The sequence below is a fragment of the Pseudopipra pipra genome, chromosome 9 (assembly GCF_036250125.1).
Source record: "Pseudopipra pipra isolate bDixPip1 chromosome 9, bDixPip1.hap1, whole genome shotgun sequence".
NCBI classification, from domain to species: Eukaryota; Metazoa; Chordata; class Aves; order Passeriformes; family Pipridae; genus Pseudopipra; species Pseudopipra pipra.
The window spans coordinates 23,081,929-23,104,217 of NC_087557.1; the positions used below are offsets into that span (position 1 = coordinate 23,081,929).

Here is a 22,289-nt window from a genome sequence, read left to right on the forward strand (position 1 = left end):
GCTGGGCCAGGTGACCTGTTGGTCAGGTCTCCACCTCATCAGTCCTGCTTCAGTGAAATGCTCACCAGTCACATCTCAGATGAATGGTTCATTTGATCTGTCTTATAATCAAATATTCTCTTAGGAATTGAATGAAGCTGTAGATATATTGTATCTTCTCACCATTCTACCTGGAATTCACACCAGGATTTTGACAGAAATTGTTTCTGTGTTGCTACTGAAGTGGAATGTGTCAGTGCAGCTCACTGTCAGACATGATGAACATCTCAACAGAAGCAGTCAAAGCAGAATCAAGCTAAATTAGCCTAATTTACAGTAGTATTGCTGTTTGTCTTATGGAAGGGAATGTAATTACTTCATTTGTTGCTGTCTATTTCTCACTTTAACTGCTGCCAAATTATTCAGATTTACGTGGTAGCTTGCTTTCTCCTGTTGGATTAGCTGAAGGTGATAGACACATCTGTACAGACTTGGAAGGAGAAGATTAAATTCTGTCCTTTGCTTTTCATTAACTTCTTACATGCTTTTGGGAAAATGGTGGCACTGACATGCTTAATTGCTTCATCTATAGGATCAATATCAAGCCCTTTTTCATGGTGCTCTGAGGTTTCTGTAAGTTACAGTAAAAGAATATAATTATTACTGTATTTGACTAAAAATGTTCCACTTTTACCATCCTTGTTATTACTTTAGTTCCTCCATCAGTAACAAACATTCCTGTTTTTCATCTCACTGAAAATTTTCATATTTTGTTTTGAACCTCATTACATTCAGTACAGATTAAATTTAGAATAAGGTACAGAATGCTTCCATCTTACACACACACAGCTTTGTAAACATATATATATGGCATGAAACCACTTTGCTTCAGCACCAGTGCCATAACTCTGAGCTGTGAGTGCACATATATGAATGTGATTCTACATGCTTCTTTTTATTATTTGACTTTAAATCAGCATTTGTACCAAAGTAAAGAAAGACAAGAATAAAAGAAGATGGAATTTCAATAATTCTTTTATTTGCTTCACTGGTTGCTATTTTATAATTGCATTGCATTTTAAATTTCACATTCAAAATGTTCAGGCAGAGACACAGGCCCTGCACTGCCTATTCCAATGGAAATTTGAATTTTTATCTCATTATAGATCTAAAATTCAGAATTCTTATCACACTAGACATTTTTACATTAGAAACTCCCACTCTAAATTCTAATCTCTTTTCTGTTTCAGAAGAATGCCTATAGGAAATCCGTAATGGTTTTATATTACTGTAATTTGTTCTCAGGAGATCTGAGATCTTGTTTAAAAAAAAAAAAAGAGGAAGAAAAAGATGCAAGAACTGTGGTTGTATAAACAATTACAGCTAACATCCTATATAAAGCCAAACACAAATGGTAATCCTCCTGACCTTTAAGGCTTTCCCCATCATTTCTTGGGTGTAGAAATTTTGAAAGCCTAACTATACTACAGAAGTAGCCCTTATATCTGGAAATTCTCCACGGTTTTGGGCAGAGTGTGAATGAGATGCTTCTGTGAGGAGCAGGGAGTTGGACTCCATGATTTTATGGGTCCCCTCCAACTAGAGATATTCTGTGGTTTTATGATATTAGGTGTGAAGAACTCTGAGGGCTTTCTTTCAAAATAATGCAGTGTCATCTCATCTCAGTGCTTGTATTTAAGTCTTGCACCAACTATTATAATAACACTTTTAAAAGTAGTCATCTCCCACACGAGAGTGGAAAAGGAAGACAAATACCAAGTGTGCTGGTTCCCTGCTACAGCCTATGCAAAAGCAAACCTGGCCTGACAGGGGGGAGAGTGCTGAGCATTCCTTGCTTTTCTGGGAAAAATGAATGTGCTACTGTCTGCTCCTTTTAGAAAACAAACCATTCAGCTCATAAATCAGGAGCTGAAATGTATTTAGAGCAGTGGTAACCAAATCAGTCCCCTGCCATGAGGTCACTTTTTCATGAGTCACCATCGAGTCCCAGAGACGTCATCCTGCTCTTCCCAACAGGTAATTAATGCAAGCAGGAAAGGGGACCAGTAAATGGAATATGTAATTATGAGAGTTGGTGTATATATTGAGGGGGGGTTTAACTTATTTTGGAAGCTCCTAAAGTACATGAACAAAGACTGGTAACCAAACTGCATCGACAGTGACGTGCTAGAAGCACAAGAGACTTTTTTCAAGTGGTTTTTACTTCATTATTCCCTGGTTGCTGTGGCTCAAGATGAGTTTGGTTCCTGAGAACAGCTGATTTCCTGCATTTCTGACATTCAAGCCAACAGAGATGTACAAGAAATCGAGTTTATAACTGGCTGTTAGTAATGTAATCCACACAAAAAAACCAGATCTCTATAGATGCTAAACCCCTGGTCCTTCCAGCACATCTGTGTAGCTGTTGCTGGTACACAGCATGGTTTGTTTCTTGATTTATGACTTCTGTTCATATTATATGCTATATTTTAAGAACCAGTCTCCACATAGGATGTTATTTTATTCACTCATTAGTCCACTCACAAATATTTTGCATAGTATTCTCAACTCCATTAAATGAGAGGAAATTAAGATTATGGACTGATTAATTCATATGCTTAGTATCAGAAAAGAGGCATTTACAGTGCAGGGAGCCAAGTCCAACACTGATAGCACTCAGTGTGAACACCAAATGATGCAGACATCTGCAGCAGATTTTTCCCATGCAGTGCTTTAGTGCACACAAAATGCTTTTGGAAGGAGGAATAAAATGATGTTGCCTTTGACAAAGCACTGGGTTTCCAAAAGGGAGTTCAGAGTACAGCTTATTTGGAAGGACCAGGTGCATTTCAGTCCAGTAGATGGGATTTTGAACAGGAATTCTTCAGGAGGACTTTCAATAAATATTGAAGTGCTTAGAAACTACGTTTTGCAGAATATAAAATAAACACAGACAAGTATTCCCTGTGAGATTGGGATGCACAGTGGACTTGGGTATGTTTGTTCACTGATTTTGCCATCTGTAGCAGTTACTGAGCTTGTGTATTGGGTACAGAACTTAAGGAGGAGCATATCTTAGGACAGACTCATGAAAGATTTCTTTCAGAGAGATATTCAGAGATATTCAGTTGTCCTTGATACTAGGCTACTGAATTTCTGCTGTGTTGGTGGAATGCTTTTTCTAGCAGAAGCACAGGTGGGTGAGGCTCATCTTTTGAGTTTTACAGCACAAAAGTATGGCCAGAATTATTCCACCACATAAAAGTAGTCCATTGTGCTAAAATCTAATCTAATCCTGGCACCAAATGATCCTCTTCCATCCTGACAAGATTCCCCTTTCAAAACATTGCCAACAAAGGGACCCTAAATATCTCTTTTATCCTTTGCTGTCCTGCTGTTAATAGAGAAAGGGAGAAAATCAACACTGATTATGAACTAAACCAGAAGAAAGAGAAAATAAAATGACTTCAAATTATTGCACCTTCCACTGAGCTCCTTTTCCTCTTTTCATCTATTGTGTTTTGACCTACTAACAGATGTTTTAAGAATACTCTTTCATAGGTATGGTGATACTTTGTGGAGTGAGGCCTTCAACTTTAATTATGTCAGAAAGAGACGTCAGGAAAAGAATCAAAAGAAATGGTCAGAGGTGAAAGGCTAGAAAAGCAGTGAACTTTAAAATGACAAGTAGAATTGACAGAGAACTAAATCAGACCAGAGTAAATATTCACAGGGCAGAGAAATTTCCTGACAGATGACAAAATACATGCACTTGCCATACCTGCAGTAACACAGCTTTTTAGTAGTGCTTGATAACAAAAGAATCCTTCTGCTCTATGATCTTCCTCCAGCATTGAAATAATTTCTCCTGAATTTCCCATGTGGACATAAATGACACCTTTCTATTGCACACAACTTCCCACATGAAAGTTAGGAGAAGTTTATCCCTTGCCAGTTGGCTGTCTATTAGTGTTCTCTTAACTTTTTAAATCTTAAACCCCCCCCCTCCGTGTTATGTCCTTTCTTCTGTTTAAATTACTAAAATTATGTTGATTACATGTTTACTGCATGGATTATTTACATGATATTATTTTTTAAGTCAGGTCTTTGAAATGTTTTGTGTTTTTGAAGCTGTTTCACCAAATTCTTTCTTCCCAGTTTCTTAATGGCTTGACAAGCACATTTACTGTGCATGCAGTTAACAACTAGAAATGGTGTCTTGCAATTCCCAGTGTTCAATAAAACTGAATGATTCAGAGATTGCAGTTTTACTCAGTGATATCTTCCTGTCCACTTCAGTGTAGCTAAAGGCAGAATAGATTGGCAGCCTCTGAAGCAAGCAAGACTTTTTCAAAAGAACATTTTGATATCAGGAATTGTCAACTTTTTTTATCCAGACTGTTCCCTAAGCTGAAACCTGCAGAAAAATGTTCTGACAAAATTCACAAAATCAATTTTCTAAGTTTTAAGATCATCAAAGCTCTTTATATTGCCATTTAGATTCTGTTTCTTGGTTTGAAATTATTTTAGTTTTTAATATTTTATTTATAAAGTTTGAAAACATGTATATCAGCTTTGAAATATTTCCCATCAATTGTGTCCAACTAAATGTTTCAGCTTAACCAAACTGATGATTTGGGGGTTATTTTTCCTTGAAAACTTAAAATACTGTGTCTGGATTTGGAAGAGGAGTTTTCAAATGTAAAATGTTCATAAGGCAGAAAAACATTTCCCTATATATCTCTAGTGGTTAGTGGTCTCTCCAGAGGACAGTAAAATACCAGTAAGAAAATAAACAGTATTTTGAACATAGAAGTAATGACAAATCAGAATGAGTGGTGTGACTCTAATTAAGGGTTAGAGAGGTTGATTTATAACTTATGCAGGGAATTCAGCAAGCTCTTTCATTACAAGAACAATTTGACTGTTGTGCCCTTTTTTAAAGGATGGATGAACAATTTGTGGGTCATGGATATTTTCCTTGCCAGCTATTCTTTATTCATCATTGTCAGATTTACTTGCTTGATAAATAAAAATATAATGATTTATCATATAAATCAGGTTAAAGCACTAACTATGAAAGAGCAATGCCTTTGGGGCAAGAGGGACAAAAAAGCCAGAGGATTATTTTATATAATACAGTAACAACTTTCTTACTGCATCTTTCACTTAAGGAAGCTGAAACTACAGCTCTCTAAAGGTGGAATTTCTGTAATTCCTGTCTGATGGGGAAGTGTTCCCCAGAACTGCATTTATAAATCAGGTGTCACGAAAGTTTGTTCTCCAACCAATCATATTTCAGTCTTTCTGTTTTTCTCCATCAGCAGAACCATCTTAAAAACTTCCCTGCCTCCTCTCACCTTCCAGAATACAGGTCTGCCTACTTAAAACTCAAATGATCCTTCAACTGTTCTCATTTTCTGGAATTACTTTAGAAGATCTTCTTTGGAGCAGGTATCTTGCAGTGCTGTGATAAAACAGCCTCTCTTATCTCTTAGGTAGACTGACAGCTGGGATCAGGTTTTCTAGGCTAAGGATGGAAAGTTCCTTGGGGCTGATTCAGCTCCTGTGCAGAGACAGCTGGCAAAGGGCAGCCCTTGTCACTGGACAGGCCCCACTGTCATCTGTGCCAAGGGCTGGCTTAAAAGATGTAACTGAGTTTTGCTGTTTCTCCTCCTCTGCCATGGCCATCACTGTGTCAGTGAGCTGCCTGGGCAGAGGAATGAGCTGTGCAGCATTAGATCACAGCATTAGATCACCTTTGAGATGATGGCTGGGTACAGCTCAGTGATTTCCTTCTGCTCTGTGCTGTGGAGCTTTTATATGGTTAAGAACTAGTTCTCAAATTTGGTGCTTTCAGTATCTCATCCATCAAAAGGTTTGTAAACACCTTTGTGTTTTGTCAGTGATGTTTTTACTGCAGAATCTGTTAATTGTCACCTAATTTCTCTGCTTATTTGATTCTTTCTGTGAATGAGTCAGAAGGAAGCTTGTAAAATTTCATCTGGTGCTATGGGAAGGTGCAGCATAGATTTACATGTGTAGAGAATGTATTTGGCTGATCTAATAATTGAAGACAGCATCAAATTTGTTTGCTTAACCAAAGGGATGTACAGTCTTCTGAAAGTCCTGACTATGGTCAGCAACTTATTGAATGAGTTGCTGATGTGTTGGATGGGATAAACTGAAAAATTGTGTCTGATTTGCCACTGGGATTTCTGACTAAAATCACAATAGAAATTCAAGTGAAATGTCCCTGGTATATAACTAAAATACCAGATGTGGCTGTAAGGATAATGAGGATATTTGGTTTTGTTCTCCTTATAATGCCGAAAAAAGGGGGTTAAACCCCTCTCTATCACTTCATTCAATTGCTCTGTATCAATGGAGCACATTCCATTTCAAACAGAGCTTTGAATACACGTAGGGCTGATTTTACCTTCTTTATGAGACAAAGTTTTGAAAGATCAAAAGAGCCCAGTCTAACTTTAAACTTATAGTCAGGCTTTAAAGTTATTTCTTCTCCCTGTGGCATTGTCACAGGGGGCACGTGGCTGCACACAGTCATGTCAGGGTGCTTAGTTTATGTTTTAAATCAACATGCCAAGAATTTACACCTTTAAAGTTGCAAACTGTAGGAGACCAAGTCTTAGGTGATCAAGGTAATTGCTTTCCGTGCATCAATGTGCTCAGCTGTTAATGCACACTGATATTGTCTCTACAAAATAGATAAGTGGCAAGGAAAAATGTTTCATGCTAAATATTCAGAGCTGGTTTACAGGTTTCAGGACTTGCTGTAGGGGATCTCCCTGTCAGATTAAAACAGTGTTGGAACTCATGAGGCAAAGAAAGTCATTTCTGATCTCTGCATGCTCTCTGTCCAATCTCAACAGAAAAATCTAACCCAGTGCAGTGTAATTTGCAAGTCTTCTGAGCAGGAAGTCCTAAAGGACTTGGAGCATGACTAGAGAGGAATTAATCTACAACTGAGAAGATTTACTTCTACTCCATAACTTTGATTAAAAGACCAAAGCCTTTGTTCTACAAACTGATTTAGTGCAACAAAGAATGGAATATGTGCCGTGTGCTTAATTTAATCATGAAAACAACTCTTTTAACCTCTGAAAGAGTAGGTATGTGCTTAAAATCATGTGCCTGTTCACATTTGCTGTTGTTCGTGGCTTGCATATGTAATACTTACCTTAGTTCTCTTCAAATGGCCAAACTGGTAAGAGCCTCAGTTCTAACAGTCACCAGTCTGGAGTTATTCCTTGCACTCAGGCATCTGCTCAGACTGCACAGCTCCTTAGCTCCTGCTGAAGTAAGAACACCAACAATTGCAGCCTCGTTGTTCCTTGACAGAAACCCTTTGAAAATCTTGTCAGAAGAACTCTTTGTGTCTTGACAAAAGCACAATGTTCCCATGCTCTTAACCCCAGGATACTTTAAGAAGACTCTAGTCTTGTCCAATTGCAGTATTATTGACAAGTGAAAGCTTTTTTGTGCTTTGTAATGCCTTTAAAAGCAGCACAAACAATATTTGTCCATATAGTATAAAACCTTTCCAACTGATTCTTGCCATTGCATCTCTTTAGACTAGTAAAATTTGTCTGGTGGAGAATGGGAGATTGTTTCTATGTAAATCCAGAGTTCTGTTTGAAGTTGGACACACAAAATTGAAATAGAAAGGGCCTAAAAAGTTTTTAAAAGCCTGGTCTGGGCTCGTCCAGGCTTCAGTTATAAAACAGAACCATACTTCTTAAGGGGAAAACTTTGAGCCCTGCAGCACTTGCTAACAGAATGCTGGGGCTCTGTATCAATATCAAGGGACAGAGAAAAACAGTCTATGGATAATAAAGAGTTTCTTTTGTAGCAGCTGGGTTCTCTATCCCAGCACAGCATCAGCTGAATCTGATTTTCCTCTCTATGTGATATCCTTAGCAACCATTGTCTTAGAGTGATCCCTGTAAGAATAGACTAAATGACTGAATCAACCATAGAGTTCACTTTCCTCACCATCAGAAGAGGAAAATACAGACATTCACTGCCACAAGCACCAATTTCCTGCACTCTTAAGTTACAGTTCAAGTGAGAAGTAGCTGATATAGCTTGGAACGTACTCATTAGTATCAATGTTCAGACTGGAACATTTCTATGCCCCATTTGTCCCAAAGATTCTTTGGCTGCAAACTGTCTTTTCATTTCCTTCTCATTTCTTCCTTTTCACTTGATATCTTTTTTTCTTTTGTTCTTCTGTTACTTCTTCCTTTTATTCTCTCTTCCACATGCCTCCCTTTTTTTTTTTCACTAAAAACTAAACAACCTCACTCTCAGCTTCTTTCAGGCAATTTGAGATTGTTTTGTCCAGTACAATCTCTGCCCTTCACGGTCTTTCTGGAAATCCTAAAGTACCTCAAGCTCTTACTTCCTTAGACAGCTCCACAGAATGTCTCTTCTTTCCCCTCTTGTTCTGCAAACCAGTGCAGGCCACAGTACTTGCCTTTGATTTCCCCTAGAGCCTGTTTGGACACTGAAGAGCTTTAATGGCAGTGATGACTTGGAAAAAGTCCTTACTGTGGTCAGGTCAATTAGGGCTTATTTGTACACTTGGGCCCTGACAACTGTATGGACAAACATTGTTTGTGCTACCTGAAAAAACATTAAAAAGCAGAAAAAAGCTTTCACTTGTCAATAATACTGCAATTGGACAAGACTAGAGTCTTCTTAAAGCATCCTGGGGTTAAGAGCATGGGAACATTGTGTTTTTGTCAAGACACAAAGAGTTCATCTGACAAGATTTTCAAAAGGTTTCTGTCAAGGAACAATGAGGCTGCAATTGTTGATGTTATTATTTTAGTGTGAGCTAAGGAGTTCTGCAGGCTGAGAGCTGAGCAGATGCCTGAAAAGGTGACATTAATAATTTGTAACATAAATGTGGTATTAAACTAGGTAACATTATGTAAGAATTAAATATTTGCAAAAATTAACTCCATGGAAAAGATGTCGATTGTCTAATGTTTGTCTGTACATGCAGCAAAATTAGATGGTGTCATAAATTGTAAAATAAATTTAACATCAGTTTTATGAGAGTTTTATGAGTGAGAGTAATTCTAAGAAAAAATGCTCTCAGAAGAAAGAAACAGCCATTTCTTATAGGCTCTGGTCCTACAGATGTTCAAATGACTATTTAAATATCATCTGGTAATCTTTACTTGGTGAAAAAATATAGAAATTCTTCCCATAGTTTGTGGAGAATTTTTAAAGAGACTTTGTCTTCATATTTCTTCCATTTCTATTTAATAGATGTATTTCCCCAATGCCCTTCTAAACTGACTTTCTAGACAGATGAAATGAAATATGTTTGGCTGTGGTAATTGGAAAGGCATATATCCATGCAAGTCTGCCTGGGCTGAAGGTACCTGGTTTGTCTCTCTCCTTAGCACATGCCTTGAGTCAATCATGCACTTTTTACTCTTTATTTTATTCAGTTTGTGTCAAAACATAACAACAAAAATGTAGATATCAGTGAGAACCCAGTTAGGAAATTCTCATTATTCTGAGTCTTCTTCCTACAAGTACATTAACTGACTTCCTGTAGTGTTATCCACAATGAATAACTTGAATTGGGGAAGAAACAATTACTGAGAATTTCTTTTTTCCCAGAAAGGTCAAACTGAATTCAGCTGGAGAAAAAAATTTAAATTACTTAGACCATGCTAACTTGCTGTTTTCTACATTCTTAGAATGGTGACTATAGATTCAACTGGTCCTAATTTCCCTTCCCCATATTCTCTCTTTTGGAATGTGAAAAGACAAAGACCCGTCCTAATTCTCAACAGAGATGTAATTGGCATGCTGGTATTTTTGAAAGTCATAATTCATCTTTCTTCTTCAGGATGATTTTTCTTACAAGTTCTGTAACATGAGGTCTTATTTCTTCCACAGAGACAGTAGAGTCCCAGGCCTTTACTACTTTCCCATTGGGGTCCACTAGGTATTTCCAAAAGTTCCAGGTTGGTTCTTCTCCTGTAGAATCTACAGGCGAAAAAGTGAAATATTAGAAAAACACATTAGGCAATTCCTGACATTTGTTCCTATCAATTTGATGACTACCCTCTCAGAGGAAGGAGGAATGTAAAATAGGGAGTTCAGACTGAATAAGATTAATTTTCTGACAGACAGGGAGTTTTAATTAGACAGGAGCCCCCCGGAGACTAATGGGAACAGGGAAGCTTCAGACAGACAGGAGAAAGCACTAGAATGGGTGTTAAAGTGTGTGAGGGCATGTGTGTGTCTGTGCCACCCAGATAAACCTGAAACAGTGGACTTTGATAGGAAAATGGTATTTGGCATCACAGTGTAGCTGTACCAGGACTGATCACTTCCTTACCCAGAATTTTCCCTCCGAAAGCACCCAGTGTCCGGTGCTTCAGAAGATTGTTTCAACAAATGTTACATGAAGTAACACAGTAATTGTTCCAGGTTTCCTCCTACTCCTCATCTACTTTTTCCCTCCCTGGCCACGTACTCATTTTACACAAGTCGAATTCTTATCCTTCACTGTTCTGCAACGTGACTAATAAAATTTTCAGGATTTTCAATTAGCACAGGAACCTCATCCCACTAAAAGCACAAGTACAGATGCTACAGACAAATTAGCATCTTTTTTCCACTGATTATACATTGAGCAAAACCTCATGAGGAATTAGAAGATATTTCAAAGTACCACCAAGACACAGCCAGACTACACTGTGCTGCTTAAATGCTGCCTCCAGCAGCCTCCTGCTTCCTGTGGGACAACAGGGAAACACAAGTTTGGCAAGTTTCATGTGAGATGTCTGCAGGAACAACCCTGCTGGGGAAAACAGAAACGGAAGGACCTGAAGAAGAGTAAAGGGAAGTTTGCCTAGCAGAGAGATCCATCACAGACACCTGGAAGGAGGTGTGCTTGGGACAGTCACAAATATTATCACTACTCATTTAAATTCAGTGGTATGTGGGCAAACACTGCAGAGAAACAGCAGCAGGAGGGAGCTCAAGGAATTCTGTGTCACACTGGGCTTTATTTTATTTCATTGTTGGAAGACATTTCCTTCACGTTGGGTTGACTGACATTTTAATTTAGCATTTAAATGGTATTTAGAGCGTTTGTTCAGTGCAAGAAAAATAGTGCCTTGATAAAGAATATCCTGCCTTACAGTGTATTTTGTCAGCTGGTGCTAAGGACCTGCAAAGCTCTTCAGGTCTCAGTGCTATAAAGCAGACTGGAACTGGCAGAACTGGACATGGCTATTCCAACACTTGGGGAGGAATGAGGAAGGGAGTATTCAAGGACATCCTTTAGTGCCCAGTTTCACTTTCTGATTGCTGAAGTAAATTATGAGGTGCTTTGCTTCCACTTATGCTACATCTCTTGAGATGAATCTTATAAATCCAGCCTGCAGCACTCCTGTCACAGGAGGAGCACTTACAAGGCTGCAAAGTAGAAAACGGAAGGTCAGGTGTTGGATGTATACAGGGGAATATTTCAAAATCTGTATCCTATGTAGAGGTCTATTAGATGAGCTTTTACAGGACAACTGTTATTGATGTGTCCTCACCTCTGGAGATCTTTTTAGAAGGTAAGACAAAGCTGTCAGAGGTGACAGAGAGAAATCCTGCCTTGTGCGAGAAGGGCTACGTGACTTCTGACCTCTTTGAGCCTGCCAACTCTGGGAACACAATCATAGGGATCTTTTTTCTGTCAAATGTTATTTTGTATCAGAGGAATTCTACACTGAAGAAACAACCCTCCAGTGTTCCGGATTACTCACCAATTAAGTACTTGAAGGCAGGAATTGCTCCAGCCCCGCTGACTGTGGTTTTGCTGAACATGGGAAAGGAGGCACCGTAAGTCTTTCGCGCAAAACTCTCGATTTCTCTGTTGGTGTCTGGTTCTTGCTGCCCAAACTGGTTGCAGGGGAAGGCCAGCACATTGAAATGGTAGGGGCCCAGGTCCCTCTGTAGCTGCTGTAAGGCCTTGTAGTGGCTGTCTGTGTACCCACACTCGCTTGCAACGTTGACAACCAGTGACACCTGAAAAGAGATTGAAAAATGTGCTGACATGTCAGCTTTCCAGCAGGTAGGCTGGGATGCAGATTATTTAAAAAAAGAAAGAATGTCTAAAGAACTGTGACTGAATACATATTTGAAACTACATCGAGTTTTGTTAACAATAGGAACATTTAATATTTCTTTCATGTATTCCTACTTGGCAACGATGAAAATAATCAATAAACTTCTAAGCAATCTTAGTTTTCAGAGAATCTATATTTCTCCATTCTGCCCTTTGGATAGTTTCTAAGCATATTCAAGAAGTGCCCATTCAGCTATGATAGACCAAGTTGCATGAAAGAAACTTGCAAACCAATGTATTTTTTGTTTTTTATTTATCTGTTGTGAAACATCTGCTCTGCATCATCTTTCCCTGTGCAGAATTTAGTACCCATACAGAACTGGCTGATCCATTTATCATTGCTAGTTAAATGACCTGGAAGTTAATAGAAGCAATTACAGGATTTTGGGTTGGTCTGTGCAGAATGGGCTGCAAAATCTTCCACCATTTCTGGAGTAAATCTACTCAGTTGAGACAAAATGACAACAGTTTTTTTCACAAAAATTTACTGCCTCAATTAGAGATTCCAAGAAGTGAAGACTGCCCACTATCCTCTAAGATCTTTCCTGTGGTGGATCATGTCCAACCTGTGCACATGGTGTCATTCAGATATTACCAACAGGCAGATCCAGCTGGAGGAAGGTATCACACACAGGTGAGCACCACAGGAAAATAAAGGCACGTGTGGAACAGGTTCCACCAAGAATTTGTTGGAGAAAATAAGTGACCTCACCCTGAACTGACACATATTACAGTTTCTCAAAGCTTTGAGGAATTTTCCATTGGTTTTCGAGATATTTTATCCTTAAATAACTTTTGGGATTTATTATTAGACATAGTTCTTATTACTCTCACAAATTTTGTAAGTGTGAGTTGCTGCTCATCCTACATAAATTGAGTCCATTCTAATACTTTCATATAGAATATAAAAGTATTTAGGGAAATGAGGTGTGTCAAAGAAATTATAGTATACAAAAAATAAATAACTACATGTAAATAGGAGTTTTAAGGCCAGAAAACAAACTGGCTTATAAAAGCCTTTAGCTGGGTAAGGTATGGGATCATAAAATGAAAGGCCTGGAAGGGGTAGGAATGAGTAAAGAAAAAGGTAATGGGATGTTGGTGTTTATAATTTCTTACATTAACACTTACTTTGTGTTTTCTACCTTGTGTAGGTATATTGCTATAGAGAATCATAGAATATCCTGAGTTGGAAGGGACTCACAAGGTCCAGCTCCTGAATTTAAAGTGGTTTTGGAATGGCACTGTTCTCCCTGGAAGACAGGTAATCTCACAAAACACAAATTGGTGTAATCTTTGTGGTGTGGTGTCAACAGAACACAATCCAAGCACTCCCTGGACACTTGCATATGAAATATGACCTGCAGCCACCCAGCCAACCCCCAAAGCATCACTTTCATTCAGGTATTTAAAAGCTCTGCCTGAAATTTTAAATTCAGTTTCCTAAAACACTCGATAAGTAGATTTTTTTGAGAGAAGATATAATAATTTTATGATGAATTCCTGTTGCAGACTGTCAGCATTTCAAATAGAACTTATATATTGGCCACAAAAAATAACTATTGGCAATTCTGTTCCTTTCAAATAATCTGATTTACCAAGCATAGTGATAACTGTAGTTTAGTATGAAGTAAAGATAAATTGTACCACTAAGAGTTGAAGTCACATGTAGCTCTTTCATATGAAATTTTAAAAGCTTTCTAAAATATAGTTTAAGGCTTGCCATTTTCATGATGCAGGAGTATTCATATACCTTATTGTATTCACATCTATTGGTACTTTATCCCAAATAGTGTGGAAATGTAAGAATTTATCATTGGAGGTTTAGGGGAATAAGCTTGAGTAGGCATTGTGTTCATATTAAAACAGATATGAAAGATGAAAACAATCAAACTTTTATAACTTTTGCTTGATTTTAAGCAAAAAGAGGGCTTGAAAGAATTTACTCAAAAAGAATCAATTTTAATTTACAGCTGTTTAAAATCAGTGATTATTTGGCATGGTGGTGAAAGGCTTGAGAGCTCACGGCACAAATAGTGCAAACTTCCAGACAACTTCCCACAAAATAGAAGGAAACTACACACAGCATTTTTTTGTATAGCAAACACATTATGCTTCTTTTTCCTTAGAAAAATGCTCTCCTTGTAACTGAATTCTCCACTACTGAACTCCATAATTTAATAGTGCAAACCTCCTAAAAGTGTAACTAACACATGTAATCAAAACTTGCAGGATTTATTGGTATTTCATAAGGAACATTTGAAATTATTCTTTAAAAACCTTTACCAAGTAATCTTTCAAGTGTCTGGTACTAGAAGTGATTAAATGTGATGATTTTTTGGTCTATATTTTATTTTTAATAAATAACAGTCACTCTTTTTGTTCTCATGTAGAGGCTGTACTTTGACTTCTTACAACTATTAATGCTTTAAATTAAGTTCAATATGCTTGACTTTAGGCTCTTGAGAGTGCAGGTCAAGCACACCACCTAGTGTGCAGTGCAAACAGTTCATCATGGACCTCACAAAAATCATTTCATTTAAGCTGAATTCTCTATTAGCTCTTGTCTGACCTCTTAACACTATCCTGTCTTTCCCTTTGCTTAGAAAACCCAGGCATTCTAGTAGTGAACTCATTTATTTAACACTGCAAAAAGACTTCCTGGTTTACTTGATGTTTACACCAAGGTGCCTCCGTGAGGGAATGGTCCCTGAACAGATTTATGAGTCTGGTCTCATCTTCAAGTAACCCTTTGTGGATCTTTCAGCAGGGTTTTTAGACCTGGAGATTCTTAACTGGCTCCATCTGAGCCATAAGAGTCAGCTTACACCAACTCACAGAGCTGTTACCTCCACGGAAAAGAGAGCAGTATTTGTGCAGTAATTAAATGCTGTTCTCTGCATTTACCCACACTCAGTAATACACACACTCAGACTGCAGGGAGCTCTGATCCAAAGTGCCTGGCATTACTTCCAATAGTAAAATAATACTTAGGTAGTTATAGTGCCTGATGCTTTTACGTGATTATAGTACCTTTGGTTCAGGATTTCCAAAGGCACTGCACTGACGCTGCTTAATTCCACCCCAGCACACTGTCCTCAGCTCTGGGGTAGCTTGGGACTATTATATCAAAGACAGGTACAAAACCAGCAGAGAACAGTTGATGCTTGGGAGTTCTGACTCCCAGATAGGCGCTATTTTTGGTAAGAATATATCTTACAGCATATCTGATTCAGATCATAAAATGAAAGATAAGATTCTTGAATTAGGTAGGGAGATAGGTTAGACAGAAAACTGAGCTTGTTTGGATCCTCTTGATTCTTGTCCAGCCACATATCACTGCCCCTCATTTTTAATGTAGAGGGGTCAACATCAGTATAGAAGCCCGGAAAAACCACGGTCTTCTCCCATAACACAGTAAACCAGACAGTTTGGGGGTCTATTCCACTCATGATACTCTTTTCTCAGTTGTTATAGTCATTCCTGTCTTGGCTTCCAGGTACATGTCACACAATACCTGATTTTGTAGCACATATGCCAAATTTTTAGCATTCTGGCAATATAATACCCCCATAGAAAGGGAGTACTCCCTTACATATTTTCAGTATTTTTATTAAAGGGGAGATTATGTCTGTGCACATTTATTTCAGAAAAAAACAACAAATTGTTCTCTGATATATTTAATTTTGTTATTGCATAATTGTTAGTCTATTTCTTCTATACTATATAACAGAGGGTACTTTTTTATTAAGATGAACTCAAATAGAAATTGATATAATATCAATCGGTACTAGGAAAAAATTGTTTCAGTGATCTGAATGTGCAAAAATTTATATTAATAATGAGTTATTGAAGAAAGATTCTGCAAGTCATGAATTGCACTGATTGTTTATACTTAGCACAGCTTTTGTGTTTTTAGAATTAGCACACTTTTTTTTTTTTTTTGTAGTCTGGAAGCTTTTGGATTTTTTCAATTCCCGGTTATTTTCTTGACTACCAATTAGGTAGCAATTTAAATAAATTAGTTGAGTGACTGAATTGAAGAAAATGTCTTCTCTACATCTGCTAGAAGGCTTAAGGCTGTTAAAAGCTGGTTTGGCAATTAGCAGACAATTGTTCCAGGAGGTAACTAGTGACTCACTTTCTTTAGAACACCACCAGCACACACGTAGTACTTTAATATTATTTGCTTTTAATAGCTTTAAAATATTATGATAAACCTACGCCTTAACACTACTTATTTAACTGCAGATTTAAGCAAGTTTATTTTAAGAAATAAATGGGAGTTTTAATTAACCTTTTTCTATCTTGATACTGAGTTCTGACAACATAATGACAGAAAGGGATGTGTTTTATTGCTGCAATTTTCTTTAAAATGGTGCTCGTGCATTATCAAAGAGCAGCTGGCCTGAACATCAATAGGATTTCTGAATGTAAATCTTTTTATCCACACAGAAGCTGGTCATCACCTTTTTGGAATCAACTATTCCATGTGGCCTAGCAGAGATCAAGGAATACCATTCATCAATGCTGTTCCCTCTCCCAAGGTACAGATCTAGAACTCTCCCTTACGAAACCAGTCACGCCTCAAGGATGGCCTGGAATCATAGCACTGGGATACAGGCACACCCCTCCAACTTCCTGTTCATAAGATTCCAAATTAGGCTCTGCAGCTTGTTCCAGGGGGGATGAACACCCACAGCTCTCTGTAAGGAATTCTGAGTTCCCCCTTAACTCCTTTCTATGTGGATTCTGGCCCCAAGGTAGAGAAGCTACAGGTGGTACTTGCTTATTCAGATTTGCAATGACCTGCAGACAAAACATGCCCCAGTAGCAGGATTTATTGACAGAGCCTTTGGAAGGAACTGGTTAAAAAAGCACAAATATTGCTCAATATTAAACAGCTTCTATGTTTTTTTCCACTTGAGATATTGGAGTGGGCATGGGACCAGTTCTGCTGTATCTGAATTGTGCATGGAGGGAGATGAGAACTTTGACCAGGTAAGATTCAGTCCCGTCATTTGTTCCAACTCCACCAGTATCCCTTTCTGCTGAGCTCAGGAAAATGTGCATCTCCCCATATGCCTTCTCTGTCTATCTGCCAATGTTTCAGTGACCTGCTGCTGTGCACTAGTGAGCTCAGACACCTCAGTGAAGCACCTGAGGAGGGGAAAAGGAAGGTGAAAACACAATACTGGACATTAAGGGCAAAAGCGAGAAGAGGTGGTGCCTTTCTGAGCAGCAGGTAAGCTGTTGGACTGCCTGCAAGTGTCACTGATGTGTCACTTGAGTGCTAAAGGGGGCACTTGTGGGATTTATGTTGATTTTAGCTTCTGTAACTTGTGAGTGGGGCCATAAGAGCTTATAGTATTAAGCCTTCGGTGTGCCAAATTCCCTTATCACTCTTCCATAGGTACTGACCATCTTTTCTAGATGATCAAACCACTGAAAAACTAAATTAACTAAACTAAAATAAAATCACAGTATAGTCAAGGACACTGTTTTAAAATAGCATGGAAAGCTCTGCCTAAAACTCCTTAAAGTAATATGTAAATAAAATTTAAAAGACATCATAAAGTATATGTGTGTCTACATGCCCTTCTTCACGCACTAAAAAGTGAAAGAGGAATAGCATGATGTTACAATTTCATTATACTCTGATATTACAATAACTACTCTATAATGTCTCTCACGTTTTCACTAACTACCGTGAAATCTGTTTACTCCATTAGCCATTGACTAAATCCCTTTCTTTTCAATGTACAACATTAAAAAGGAATGGGATTTAAGTAAAAATAATATACAAGAAGTCATGCGGTTAAAAGGCAGAAATAAGCTCCAAAAGTAAGTTACACAAAGACACAAACTTCCTGAGCTTCCAAGTGAACAGCCACGATCCAGTGCAATCCATCCTGCTGCAGGAACGGCAGGCGGGGAGCATTCCCTGCCTGCCACGTCTACAGGCAGCAGCCGCCTGCCCCGGGAGAAGACGCAGACACACACAGGGGTTAGACTGCAAACATTTATTGAGAAGGAGCCTGTATTAACTAGATATCATCGCTAAACAGGAGTGCAGAGACGTGGGAAGCGGCACCCAGGCAGCATGCAGGCAGCACTGCCCTCAGTTAGAGTGGTGAGATAAAGAGTGATAAACCCAGACCTACACGAGACTGTGCCCCAAGTTTCTGTGCTCTCTCCCCCCTCCTCTCGCCCCGCAGACATGCAAGGACTGGCTGTTAGTGAGCCTGGGCCAGAGCCCAGCACCGCGGGACTTACCGAGCCCCTGTACTTCTCCAGGGAGACTAACTTGCCCCTGATGTTTACAACTTTGAAAGTGTAAAAATCAGGCTCTTTCTGCCGCGTGGCGGAAAAGGCTAAGAGCAGGAGCGCTGCAATTGCGAGGAGCATGGCTAGAGGGATGAGCAGGAGTTTGGGGAAGGAAGGGGAAGGCTGATGCTCCACACTGCCCTCCGGATCCAGCATGCTGCACGGCCGCCGCCGCTCTGCCCGGCCCGGCACAGCGCCGCCGCAAAGGACCGGCTGCTGCAAATCGGCCTTTTGCAGCACTCCTCAAGCTCTGTCCACACCAAACCTCAGCAGGATGGATTTATGGAGGATCCACGCACTCTGACATGGAGCATTGCATGGTGGCAGTGGTGCATTGAGTACTGTACGTGGTTTTAAAGTACTGGTCGGCTCGAGAACAGTCTGTGGAATCCAGTCAGATTTAAAGTTCCTGCTTTAACTACGTCCTGGGAAAATAAGGGATAGAGTTGTTATGATTTTTGACAGATTTGCAAGTGCCTTTTTTTAGTGTACTAAGTATAGCATCTGGTAACTACGGTGTAATGTCAAAGGATACCAATGGCTTGGTTGCTATTGGTTACTGACGTGAGTGCTCTGAACAAGAGTCCCAGCTTACAGTCAGCAAACCCAGAACTACAAACACTCTGTGCAGAACATCACATGGAACACCACCCCATGAACCAGGCCTGCAGGACATTCATCTTTACAAGCTCCTGTTTAGGGAGGAGTGAGTGGCCACAATACTGGTCCTACAGTGTGGTATGGGGGAAACAACATTACCAAAGGGTTTTTAAGCAAGAAGGAGGCATTAAGGATCAGGAACTGAATTTGGTACCAAAGTTTTCAGACATGCAGAACCAAAACACTGCTTCAGTGCACTGATGTCATTCTTGGGTTGCCTGCAACAAAAAACTGCCATCTGTACAATTTTGCTCCTATGCCTGCTGGAAGAAAAGGATTTGGACATATAAAGTATCAACAATAGAAAGCATTAAATGGTCATTGATTTTTTCTTGGCCCAAGAAACTGGTCACCCATGGCTGGGATTCTGATAGTTCTTGGCAAAGAAAAGCAAAATGCAGCGATTTACAGAAAACAATTAAGTAGAACCTCCAAGGCATATTGGAAATTTATCTTTTGAAGAGCAAATTACATTTTGTCATCTCACTTGGTGATTTATTTTCTTTTTTTAACTGAGTTTTGGTAGATCTTTGACATTTTGATTAAATTTGCTTAGGTAATTCAAGCATGACTGGCATTACTGTAAGTGAAGAAGACATGTATAGCTAGTTGACAAATTTAATTATAGTTTTTAAGCATTTCAGATTTTCACATCTTTGTTATGTATTTCAGCTTAAGTAGACATCCAACATCAAGAAACAATGTAATATGCTACAAAAATATATAGATAGAAAATCTTGTACTATGCTGGGAAGATACAGTTGCTAAGAACCTGAAGTTCTTCACAGATAAGTTCTATCTTTCTGTAAAGTTTCCTGGCTGTAGTATTGACCAGAAACCTATCCTTGAGATGACAGTCAAGTATGATTTCCTCATTTGATAAGGAAATTATCTAAGAAGTTTTAGAGTTTCTTCCAACACAGCTAGAGACAGAGAACAGGGCCTTAATGCAGTAGATACATTTAAATAGATGTTAAAAACCTGGTAAATCCTAAAGATAATTTTTAAAAATCATTCCAATGGTGATCAACAGCATTTTTTGGCCAGAAAATGAAAAAGAAATCTACAATACACCTCTACATTTTTTAGGCATAATGTTATAGTACTTTGGGTATGGGACTGAAAATGAGGTGTCATACTGCAACAGGAGATAAGCAAGTTGTGCTCTGGAAAGGGACTTCATAAAATCTGCTTCCTACAGCTGTATGTCTATTGTCTCTGATTTCTAGATAAAATTTAGTGGCTTTTGGGATTCTATTTTGTCCTACAAACTGAGCCCAGAAACTAAAAGGTTTTGATCACTGGCACTGAATTGGGAATTCTTTAAATAATTCTTTAAATTCTACTGCCAACTGGCAGTAGAACTCAGCTTCCTCTTTTACTGCCATGTTTCTATACTGCTCCCTGCAATAAAACATTCTTTAACATCAGCAAAGAAGGAAGCATTGTTCCTGAACACAGAGAGGAACTATGTCAAAGACTCCTGGCTTTATAAATGGTTCAAGTTTTCAGAGCCAAACTGCACTAACATTTCATATTAAAGTCTTTCCAACTATTTGAAGGAAATATGCTAGTCAGGTTTGCAAACTGGTGTGTGTTTGCTCACTAGCATGTCTAAATGTTGATCTAGGAGGACTGTATCCAGCAGCAAGTATAATTAGGTTACTTTTGCAATTTACTCTTTGACCTATGAAACCTAATAAAAATCTTTGTCAAACAGGACTGGCTGAAACCACCACCCAGTTAACCTGAGCTGGCCCCAGGGCAGCACTGCTGTTTCTGTCATTGCTGCCCTGGACTGACCTGGCTCACGTTCCTGAAGGTGAAACCTCTGTAGTACATCCCTGAGTTATCCAGTCCTAATTTTGTAAAGTGTGAACTTCAAGTGAACCAAAAAAATAGCACGTTACCCCTAGTCAGGATTGTGCTGACTTCACAATACATTCAGAAGTATGAATCGTCAGTATTTATAGAATCCAGTATTACAGATTTTGCAACTTTTGTTTACCTGCACATACTCCCTGAGGCAGTGTTTCCAGCACTCCTGTTCTTGTTATTTTTAATACTTTCCTTTGAACCCCTATAGTAGTTCAAGACTAATCTTTTACATGCCTTGTTTTTCTGGAAAGGCCTCCTTAGCCTCAAGTGCCAACATGGCATTTCAGTGCCAAAAAGGGGTAGTAGTGGCTCACAGAGGGATTTGCTTCAGACAAGCACTTGCCAGTGCCTTTAGGTCACCGTCCAGCGCTGCTAAGAGCTGGCAGGCTGGCTCTTCTCTCTGGAGACCTGCAGACTGCCAGCAGACGTGCTGGCCAAGCTGCTGTCCCGGGCTGCTGCCGGGGCCAGCTCCGTAGCCAAGGTCGGGGAGCCTGGAGCCACTTCCCCAGTGTCCCCGGGGCATACCTGCCCTTCTCCATCGACTGGAGAGGAGGGGAAGAGAAGGGGAATCCCTGGGGAAGGGGACAGCAAGGCCGGGGCTGTGGCGTGGGGCTCCGTGGAGCCCTAACCCAGGTCCACGGGGCCTGGGGGTGCAGGTGCCTCATCGCTCTCTACAACCACCTGACAGGAGATTGTGGTGAGGGGCCGGTCTCTTCTACCGTGCCTGCAGTGAGAGGATGAGAGGAAATGGCCTTAAACTGAGACGGCAGATTCAGATTAGTTATTAGGAAAAAAAATGTCACTGTTAGGATGATCAGGCATTGGAATGGTTGCCCAGGGAGGTCCCTGGAGGTGTTTAGGAGGCGCCTGGATGTGGCGCTGGATGATGTGGTTCAGTGCTTTAAGGGTTACAGTGGCAGCGCTGGGTGGATGGTTGGACTGGGTGATCTTAAAGGTCTCTTCCAACCTTGATGATTTTATGCGTAAGGAGAGGCCTGGGCTGAGAAAAGGAGGGGGGAAATTAGGATGGCTGTTGGGGGGGATTAAGAAAAAACCGTGCTGCTTATTCCGCGTATTCCCTCATCCCCGCTTGCTGCTGTAGCACTGGGGGAGGGAGGCCCTGAACGCCGGGAGTGTTGGGGAGCGGGGCGCGTCAGCCCCTCAGCCAAGGGGGAGTTCTAAGGCAGCAGGAGGCTCCCCTGGCTGCCGGGGGTCCCCCCGGGCCGGGTCGGGTCGTTGTCAGCCGCCGCCGCCCTCAGCGCCACCGCCC

General features: G+C 39.7%; 1 protein-coding gene and 2 long non-coding RNA genes across 4 annotated transcripts; 2 read left to right on the top strand and 1 right to left on the bottom strand.

Annotated features, from left to right (window-relative positions):
- The first annotated feature begins 1,237 nt into the window (after window positions 1–1,237).
- LOC135419115 (uncharacterized) lies at window positions 1,238–16,698 on the top strand. The gene is made up of 3 exons (XR_010432828.1): window positions 1,238–2,016; window positions 6,873–13,418; window positions 16,610–16,698. It is a non-coding gene; the product is annotated as an uncharacterized LOC135419115 (long non-coding RNA).
- GPX7 (glutathione peroxidase 7) lies at window positions 9,442–22,265 on the bottom strand. 2 transcript variants are annotated; one of them, XM_064665230.1, is made up of 4 exons: window positions 21,150–22,265; window positions 18,431–18,906; window positions 11,793–12,054; window positions 9,442–10,014 (listed from the first exon to the last, which is right to left on the bottom strand). In XM_064665230.1, the coding sequence occupies exons 2-4, from the start codon at window positions 18,635–18,637 to the stop codon at window positions 9,851–9,853; spliced, it is 633 nt and encodes a 210-aa protein (XP_064521300.1). In that variant the 5' UTR covers window positions 18,638–18,906; window positions 21,150–22,265; the 3' UTR covers window positions 9,442–9,850. The 2 variants fall into 2 exon arrangements, with proteins under 2 accessions (XP_064521300.1, XP_064521301.1); XM_064665231.1 differs by having other exon boundaries at window positions 18,431–19,404.
- On the top strand, window positions 17,061–18,453 carry LOC135419114 (uncharacterized). Its single transcript, XR_010432827.1, has 3 exons — window positions 17,061–17,155; window positions 17,268–17,399; window positions 18,373–18,453. It is a non-coding gene; the product is annotated as an uncharacterized LOC135419114 (long non-coding RNA).
- Window positions 22,266–22,289: the final 24 nt, after the last annotated feature.

What these genes read in the sequence shown, in the direction of transcription:
- GPX7 (XM_064665230.1), bottom strand. Translation starts at nt 18,637, where the DNA reads ATGCTGGATCCGGAGGGCAGTGTGGAGCATCAGCCTTCCCCTTCCTTC. An exon ending in TGGAGAAGTACAGGGGCTCG is followed by an intron (nt 12,055 to 18,430) that starts GTAAGTCCCGCG and finishes ATCTCTTTTCAG; the next exon opens with GTGTCACTGGTTGTCAACGT. An exon ending in TGCCTTCAAGTACTTAATTG is followed by an intron (nt 10,015 to 11,792) that starts GTGAGTAATCCG and finishes TTTCGCCTGTAG; the next exon opens with ATTCTACAGGAGAAGAACCA.